Source organism: Mus pahari, chromosome X, assembly GCF_900095145.1.
Source record: "Mus pahari chromosome X, PAHARI_EIJ_v1.1, whole genome shotgun sequence".
NCBI classification, from domain to species: Eukaryota; Metazoa; Chordata; class Mammalia; order Rodentia; family Muridae; genus Mus; species Mus pahari.
Window position 1 is genome coordinate 120,798,595 of NC_034613.1, and position 9,296 is coordinate 120,807,890.

Below are 9,296 nucleotides of genomic sequence, written 5' to 3' on the forward strand. Positions count from 1 at the left end.
ATATTACAGATGGTTGGGAGCTACCATGTTGTCACTGGGAATTGAACTCAGGACCTCTAGAAGAATCCTCAGTACTTTTAACTGCTGAGCCATCTCTCCAGCCCCTCAAATTCTTAAAAAATATGGATAATATTAATATTTACCTCTCGATGTTTTTTGTGACAATTGAATGAAGTTATACTAAATACCTTTCTGTATTGAAGAAAAGCCAAATCCAATATAACAATGAACGGAAGTTCATTTGTGAGGAAACGTAATTTTTTTAAAATTTCTTAAATTTTGGAGCGAACTCTGTAAAAAAATAAAAACAACACATCAAGATAGGCTTTAAATATTAGAACTGTGGTGGGGGGAGAGGGTGATTAAATGTAAAAAGGAGAGGTAAGTGTGAGGGGGAGGAGAAGGTGTGCAGGAGGGAAGAAGGGAAAGGGAAAGGGGGTTATAAACGCAGAGACACAGCGAGAGATGATGGGGTAGAAAATGTTTTAGAGATTGGCCAAGACTAGATATTCAGAATTCCTTATGTGGAATTCCTTTAAACATTATTAATACATACTTGATTTTTTTTCCATATTGTTAGTAATCTTTGCAGTGGTATTATGTCCACTAAGTTCCCTGCTTAGCAGCTAGAGCTTTGCACAATGCCTGGACCACAGTAAATGATTATAAATACTCGTGGATAGAATAAATAATAAGAGGAGAACCAAACATTAATTAAAAAAAAAATCCAAAGATCTACGCATAGTTGACTGAGAGGATAGGGAAGAGAAAAAAACTGGAATAAAATTAGTTTAAATTTTGGACTTGAGTTTCTGAGAAACATGCAGAACATTCTCATTTTCACTATTAGTCAAATTTAGTATGTATAATTCATCTCCATAAAAAAGGTAGAACTGAAGATACTGACCTATGATTCATTAGCATATGAAGAACATCAGGGCATCATGTGGGAGTAGCCTCACCGGAAGTAAATAAGCATCATCACCGGCAAAAAAAAAAAAAAAAAAAAAAAAAAAAAAAAAAAAAAAAAAAAAAAAAAACGGGAAGTAACTGAAGCTGAGTCACGCGCAGTCACGCTCAGTTGCTAGGGCGTCGGAGAAGTGAGAGGTAACCTTTAGTCGATCGTGAGAGCTGACGGAGGATAAAGATATGAAAAAAATTGAAAGTAACTGGTCCAATGGGGACAAACATTTTGGAAAGGCGGACAGTTCCTGTGCAGAGCCACAAATCAACCTCAAATAGTAAGTTTACAGAAATATTTTGATTCAAAGTTTAGAAGTTCGGTGGTAGCCGCTTTGAAATCAACGGTTTTTTAAAAATGGCAGCGGAGTAGTGAAACCAGTTACATTACTTGAACTTAAATCCTAGGTAGTCGCTGATTAATCACTTTTTTATATAGACTGATGAGAAAATAACATTTAACTTATAGTTATCAAATAATTGAGTAAAAATGCTTAGAAACGTTCTTGTGATCACTACTAAACTGCTTCTTGTCTTGCTGTTCTTGACTAAGCTGTGGAAACACACACCATAGGGTTTAGGGGGGTGGTCCTTGTTATACAATCCCCCCAGAGTGGAGAGAATCCGTGAAATCCATGTGTTTTAAACCATGAGGAATTGTCGGCAGCCCAGCGAAGCGTTAGTGGCCGAGGCTCAAAATGGAGAACGTTCTAGAACTCTAAACAGTTTTCAAACCCCGCTCCCCGTACTTTAAACAGTTTTTTAAACCCTGCTCCCCGTACTTTAAGCAGTTTTCAGCACCCCCTGTACTTTAATTTTTTTCAGCCCTCGTGCAGTTGGTGGTTGGTGTGATTTTCCATAAGTTTTACCCCCTTTTCCTATTGGCTACTGACTAAGGTTTTTTTTTTTTTTCCTGTTTCTCATTGGCCTTCAAATTTTGGGCCTGCCTCCTCCAGTAAAGAGGTCCCCCACCCAAAATTGAACATTTAATATTAACTTGTGCCAGGGCAGGTAGATGGGAAATTGAGATGCATTTGTTTTCCATAGTAAGCTGATAAAAGCAAGGTCCTCTCCTTCTGTTTTGTTGGGGTTTGGGGGGGGTGTAGGTTGGTTAGTTTTTTCATTTATATGTTTCTCTTATGCTAAATAAACATTTTGCAAGGAATTTAAAACGGATGGGCGGGATCACTCGGAACTGAAGGGAAATGCTGCTTAAAGTTGGAACATCGGGGTGATTTTAACACCGGACTGAGCTACTTCCGGGGAACAATGGGCGGGTTGAGAAATCTGTGCCTTTGGCACGGTTCGTTTTGTTGCTAAACATCTCATCCTTCCGCAGCCAAAGGAGCCAGAAGAGTGAGGAGCTACCGACACCTCCCGGGCCGGCTCCGGAGCAGACCACTTCCAGCTCCCTGATGGCCTTGGCCATGGTGAGTGCGTGCCACCTCCTCGAGCCCAGAGCCCAGCCCGCGGAGCCGAGGAGGGAGCAAGGGCTCGGGCAGCGGAGGGGAGGGGAGGGGAGGGGAGGCACGAGCGTGGGCTTGGACACGTGAGCGAGTGGCCAATCAGGCTCTGGCCCGCCGGGCCCTGGGGCGGGGCTCGCGCCCTCCGCCCGCCCCCTGCTCCCGAGACAGAGCGGCAGGTGGGAGGCTAGCAGCCGGTGGGATGGTGGGTGGCTGCAGCTCGGTGGCTGGTGGCTTTCTGTGGCGCTCTTATCGTTGGCGTCACACACACACACACACACACACACACACAAGCAAAAGCTCCCAATCCCTTTAAAAAGAGTGGCGATTGTTTTTATTTCAAAGACTAGAACTGCAGCTCAGTGGCCAGTGGCTTTCTGTGGCGCTCTTCCCGTTGGCGTTTTACACACACACACACACACACACACACACACACACACACACACACAAGCAAAAGCTCCCAATCCCTTTAAAGAGTGGCGATTGGTTTTATTTATTTCAAAGACTAGAACTGCCTCCACAAAAGGGTTACTTCATCAGGGATCCTCTGGTGAGAACAGATCTGAGGGGTTTCATTTCTTAGCTTCTGCAATTCACTTCCAGTTACCAGTGAGTGGTTATATAACGTAAGAAAAATGTCTCCGTGAGGCTAGTTAGACTTTCACTTCTATTTTGACAGGTTTTGTTTTGTTTTTTTTAACCGCAGTAGCTTTTGAGCTTGGTCATAAGCGCTTGAAACAAAGCACTTTGCTAGCTTCCTCAATGATTGTCCACACCTCACACCTAAGGTCCAGCCAAGCAAAGAGGCAAGATTCATATGTGACGAATGAAAAGATGGGAGATGAATGTGTTTTAAAGACATGCACCTAAAACTAGCAGTAGATTTTTAAACTAAAATTTGTGCCTTAACCTTTAAAATACTCAAATGTATGTGATAGGAGTGGATTTCAAATGCAGCTTTAGAGTGATTAGAATAAATTGACAACTTCTTTTGTGTATTTTGTGCTTGACGGGGGATTGGTGGAATTATAATCTACCTTTGTGAAAATTTTCTCATAGGATTTTAAAACTTATGTGGATCAGGCATGTAGAGCTGCCGAGGAATTTGTCAATATTTACTATGAGACAATGGACAAAAGACGACATGTGAGTTTTATAGTCTCTATTGTTGTTTAAGTTTTATTTTTAAAATACCATTTATCTGACCTGCATATGTAATTGTGGTGTACAAGTTCTTGAAGAGTTGCTTTCATTTGATTACAGTTTGGTGGATTGTTTTTGGTTTTTGTTTTTTTTCAGTTTTGGTGTTGTTTGATTTTGTTTTATTGGTTTGGGGAGTGTTTCATTCTCTTAAGTTTTTGTTTGGGTTTTTTGAAACCCAAACATGTTGGAAGGCTGGGGAGAAGATCTGGTGGGACTTGGGGGAGAGAAAGAATATGATCAAAATATATTTAAATTTAAAAACTTTTAAATAAAAATATAAAAAGAAAACGAGTTGCTTATAGAGGGTATGGTAAGGTATTGGTGGGGATTTCAGCTCTGGAATCCTAAGTTTGACTTTACCCAGTTCCATGTTCATAGACAAAGTCCCAACTTTTCTTTACCTCGTTTTATTTTCAAATAGGAAAAAAAATTGCGGTGCTGAAAATTGAACTCGGGGCCTTAACATATTATGCAAGTACTGTCCTATATCCCCAGTTCAGAAATTAATTTAAACACTTCATATAACTGGGTCCAGCACACCTGTATATAAATAGTTTATCTTTTCTTAGTCCCTCGAATTAACATAGTTAAGGAAATTATGGTGGTGTGGAATGGTGTGCCATTGCAAGGACGTCTCTTAGTCTGCTTAAGGTTCACAGTTATAGCTGGTGTTCACAATAAGAATCCCAGTAATAGACATGCTTTTAGTTTTCAATAGATCAAGGTCTTACATCGTTTTTTGTCTTCATTGTAATTTATTCCTCAACGCTATTTTTATAGCTTTTTATGTGCATTTGTGTTTGGCCTGCATGTATGAACTAGAGTTAGATAGTTGTGAACTGATATGTAAGTGCTGGAAATTGAAATCAGGTCCACTGGAAGAACAGTCAGTGCTCTTAACCACTGAGCCATCTTGCAACCCCACCTCAACTCTAGTTTAAAGGAATTAATTATTCCAGCATGTGATGAAATGAGTCTTGCATTGTTCTACCACCAGTACAGGACAGTTTTGTTATTTTTAAAAAATTTTTAAATAAGATAAAACATGTTATTACTGCTGACTTGAAACTGGAGGTGGCACCAGGCCTGGTGGCACATGCCTTTAATCCTAGCACTCGGGAGGCAGAAGCAGTCAGATTTCTGATTTCAAGGCCAGCCTGGTCTACAAAGTGAGATCCAGGACAGGCAAGGGCTTCACAGAGAAACCCTGTCTCGAACCCCGCCCCCCCCCAAAAAAAAGAACAGAAACTGGAGGTGGCAAAAGCTATGACAATGGATGTTTATTGTCCCTTGTCATGAATATCTGTCATTTGTACTGTCTTGGTGCTTTCAGAACTAATATAAGCTGTTGAATTTAATGACACATGCCTTTAATTCAAGCACTTGGGAGGAAGAAGTAGGTGTTTCTCTAAATTTAAGGCCAGCCCGGTATACATACTGAGCTTCAGTACAGACAGAGCTAACAGACAGACAGACGAGTAAAGGGGGAGGGGAAAGCATAGCCCAGCCCTCTTGGTACATACCTGGAATTGTAGAATTCTAGAGGCTGAGACAAGATCCTGGTTTTGAGGCCAGCCTGGGATACAAGACAAAGGGATTTTGTTTTTGTTTTAAAAAGGTCACATAGTGAATTCAGTGCAAGGGCCTGAGTGATCCTTTTAATCCAACTTACCTTTGAGAATGAAACAAATAATGTGTCACTTGACCCAATAGAGTTAAAGCTATTGGATTTTTGTTTCTTTTGGACCTTATCACACTCACTGTCAAAAGCACTAATTTAGGTGATTCTTACTCCTCTGAACTTACTATGCTAATACTAAAAAAAAAAAAAAAAAGAATTCTTCATAACCTAAAAGCATCAAATTATTCACATGTATTTAGTCACTAGAATCAAAGTGTATTAGAATTAGAGCTGATTTGGCAACCTACCTCTCAGGATTGGAGAAGAGAAAGCGAAACTGGATTGAAATTGCATGTGCTTGTGGTTTGTGATCACTTAATTCATTTTTAAATAGCAAAACTTTAAAACCCTTACTATTTAAGAGATGGAAGATTTTCTCATCAAAACTAAAATGGAAATATTAAAATACAAATTTCCAGGTTTGCAGAGTTGGATAATATGTATTCAAGGCAAGGTAGACATCATGGCCACATTATTTTCCAAAAGTAATGTGGCAGAAGTGGAAATAGATACAGTGGAGGTAGAGACTATGCCATGAAAATGTTTACATACCGTCTAATCTTTTAATGCATTTGTAGAAGATGCTTATGGGTAAAAAAAAATCCATTTGAAACTTTTCCTTTATTTGTAGGCACTTGTCAGGCTGTATTTGGACAAGGCCACTCTAATCTGGAATGGAAATGTTGTTACAGGGCTGGAAGCCCTTGCTAATTTTTTTGAGATGTTGCCTTCCAGCGAATTCCAGATCAATATGTTAGATTGCCAACCAGTTCATGGTGAGTACCGAAGTATCCCCTTTATTTTCTGTTAGTAAACACTGAGGTCTACAGCCCAAGCAGCAGTAACCTTCAATAGTGGGTGTGTTTACTGACTTAAGCGAGTTAAGTGTCACAAAAAAAGAATATATTCAGTCAGGTCTTCTTTTAGGTGATTTTTCACCCCAGAAAACCACCATTAATTTTGAGAGATTGTGATTTTTTTGTTAATAAAAAAGGAGAATGCCTATAGAAAAAAATTTATGCCATATCATAGATTAATGCGTTTGAGCGTTTGTTAAAATTTCAGAGAACTGTCTTCTGTGAAAGAATGACTTGTGACAGAATTTGATTCACAGTGGATTGATGCAGTGTGCAATATTTACCTCTAGATGGGGTACTTACTATCTTATGTAGTGGTTTAAAATGATATTCCCTCTTATGTTTCCTGAAGAATGGCTTCAGAAACAAACTATGAATGATGTTACATATCTAATGAAATATTTACACATATAGGGAGCATATGGTCATGTTAGCTTTTTAATCTCTGTTTTGAAATTTGAGAGTACTCTGCAAATCTTTCGGGACTAAAAAAATCATCTTAATTTTTTTTAAAATATTAAACTATTGACTTTGGGATGCCTGCTTAAAGTACAGAATAGCCATAAAAATACTTTAACATTACATCATAAGCTTAGGTAAGTAAAGTGACCTATTTCTCTTGTTTATGTTGTTAAAGAGCAAGCTACCCAGTGCCAGACCACAGTGCTTGTTGTGACCAGTGGAGTTGTGAAGTTTGATGGAAACAAGCAGCACTTCTTTAACCAGAACTTCCTGCTGACTGCACAGAGCACCCCTAACAGCACTGTGTGGAAGATTGCAAGTGATTGCTTCCGTTTTCAAGATTGGGCTACTATTTAAAGGAGCAAAAGCCCATTCTTCTATTGGTCCATTAGTTCCAGCAAGAGAAGTCTAATGTGAATTAATGTGAATTAATATATTTCATTGCAAAAGTACTACAATCTTGAGTGTATGTGCTAAAATTTAATGTATGTAGTATTTTTTTACTCCTAGCAGCACCTTTGCTAGATCAGCTGCCAGTTTGGAGTATTGCCCTTAAGAGCTTTAAAGATAGTTTTGGTTTGTTTTTTTTTTTTTACATGCCTTATGCATACATTCCACTACTGACACTCTCAAGGTAATATTAAACAAGATCTAGGTACTAAGATACTCACTGTGAATCCGATCTATTGCACAAATGGAGTCCTTTTGTATTACTGTCTATGGGATAGCACAAGATAGCTCTGTAGGATAATTCTTAGTTATTAGGGTAATTTCTCAATGAAGCACATGCCTGTTTACGATTAACACTGGTACTAAAGTTTTAATATGTAAGTATAGGTATTTGAAGTCAGTTCAACTTAGTTTTACACTAGTGTTCCGACATATTTGAATTGCATATAACTGTATAATAGTCCGTGTTGTTTTCTTGCATTGACATGTTTCCTTTTGAAATGAGGTAATCAACTAGATGGGCAAAAAACATTGTTTATGGCTGATACTTGTATATTAGGTGAATTTAATGGAAGTAACAACTCTGAAATATTTTTTTCGTGGCAGCTTCAGGTCAATGTATTTATGTGATAAATGGGGAGTAAAAATAAAAGCTCTAATGGGGGAGTAAGGAATGAGAAATATAGAAATATAAGACTGAAGCCAAAACCAAGAGAGGGAGCATACTTGTTCCCTACCTCCTGGAAGTGGAGCCTAGTTTCAGGATTTGCATCCCAAGAGTATCTAAGAATCCTTGCCGTAGTCCTAAAAACTGGATTTTAAGATCGTTTTACTTCCCCTTCATGCCTGTCTCCAGTATCCATCCCAGCTTATTTATGAATGTAAGGGATTAAGATATCAGCTGTAAACTTAACTTTGTCTCAGAATCTGAAAGTTAGAAAGAAAGCTATGCACAGTCTCTGTGCATGCTGAACTCCAGATTCTTCCATATCAACTGCAAGCCCAAAGCCTCCAATGTATTACCTACCATGCACATGAATAATTTTCTTCTCTGGCTTTTACACTATCAACTATATTACCTACTTTTTAAAATTAAGTCTTTGATTTTATGATTTATTTCTGTATGGCACTAGATAAAAATATAATTAAAACATTTCTGCCTATGGTTAAAAAACCAGAAATCAAAGAAAAGATCCTCATGATAAACTTCAAAGGAACAAACTCATTAACTTTATGTCTTAGCTTCTAAAGACAAAAATATAACAGTTTTAGTTTTTAGTTAAACTTTATAATTCTTTGCAATTTTTAAATATTTTAGGCTAAACATGCAAGGTTTGTTCTGTAGTATGATCACTATTAAATTTTTATCACTCAGTTTTAAAACTAGTAATTTACTTTGGCTTAGAAATGCACTATATTTGTAATCATTGTGTTATTTAAATTAAATAGAAGGTGATAGAACTGATATTTAAAACCATGGTTCATTTTAGTTCTTATCAAAATTTGAGTTCTTATCTAGTCTTTTCAGTGTCTTTTCTTTAGCAGAAATAATTAAAATGCCCAATCACTGCCCTTTATATTGGTGGAGAACAATCGCAAAAGCTGTGTATAATTAGCAATAACAGAACTGAACCATTGTGAGTTGCTTTATCCATATGCTGTATAAGTCCATAACGTGTATGACTTTAAGTGGCTGGAACTGCTCATATGTGGACTAAACTATTTTTGACATGTTCATATTTTTATAAATTAAGAAATAAAGCCAGGCGTGGTGGCACACGCCTTTAATTCCAGCACTCAGGAGGCAGAGGCAGGCGGATTTCTGAGTTCGAGGTCAGCCTGGTCTACAGAGTGAGTTCCAGGACAGCTAGGGCTAAAAGAGAAACTCTGTCTCGGGGTGTGGGGGAAGAAAGAAAGAAAATAAAAGTTGCATTTTCACAAGTTTTCTCAAGTCTTTCTTAAGATGTTTTTGGTTTTGTATTTAAGGCCCCAGAATGGGGTTAATTATTAGAATTCTTTTTAAAATATTTTTATTGGTTATTTTATTTATTTACATTTCAAAGGTTATCCCCTTTCTCAGTTTCCTCTCCGCAAACCCCTTATTCCATCCCCCTTTACTTGGTTCTATGAGGGAGCTCCCTACCCACCTACCCACCCACCCACTTCTACACTCGTGCATCCAGCCTTCACAGGACCAACGGCCTCTCTTCCCATTGATGT

At 38.2% G+C, this 9,296-nt stretch overlaps 1 protein-coding gene across 1 annotated transcript; it reads left to right on the forward strand.

Moving 5' to 3' along the window:
- Positions 1-1,149: 1,149 nt before the first annotated feature.
- Positions 1,150-8,195, forward strand: Nxt2 (nuclear transport factor 2 like export factor 2). Its single transcript, XM_021188438.2, has 5 exons — positions 1,150-1,241; positions 2,300-2,390; positions 3,483-3,569; positions 5,939-6,083; positions 6,802-8,195. The coding sequence occupies exons 1-5, from the start codon at positions 1,150-1,152 to the stop codon at positions 6,981-6,983; spliced, it is 597 nt and encodes a 198-aa protein (XP_021044097.1). The 3' UTR covers positions 6,984-8,195.
- The last annotated feature ends 1,101 nt before the right edge of the window (positions 8,196-9,296 follow it).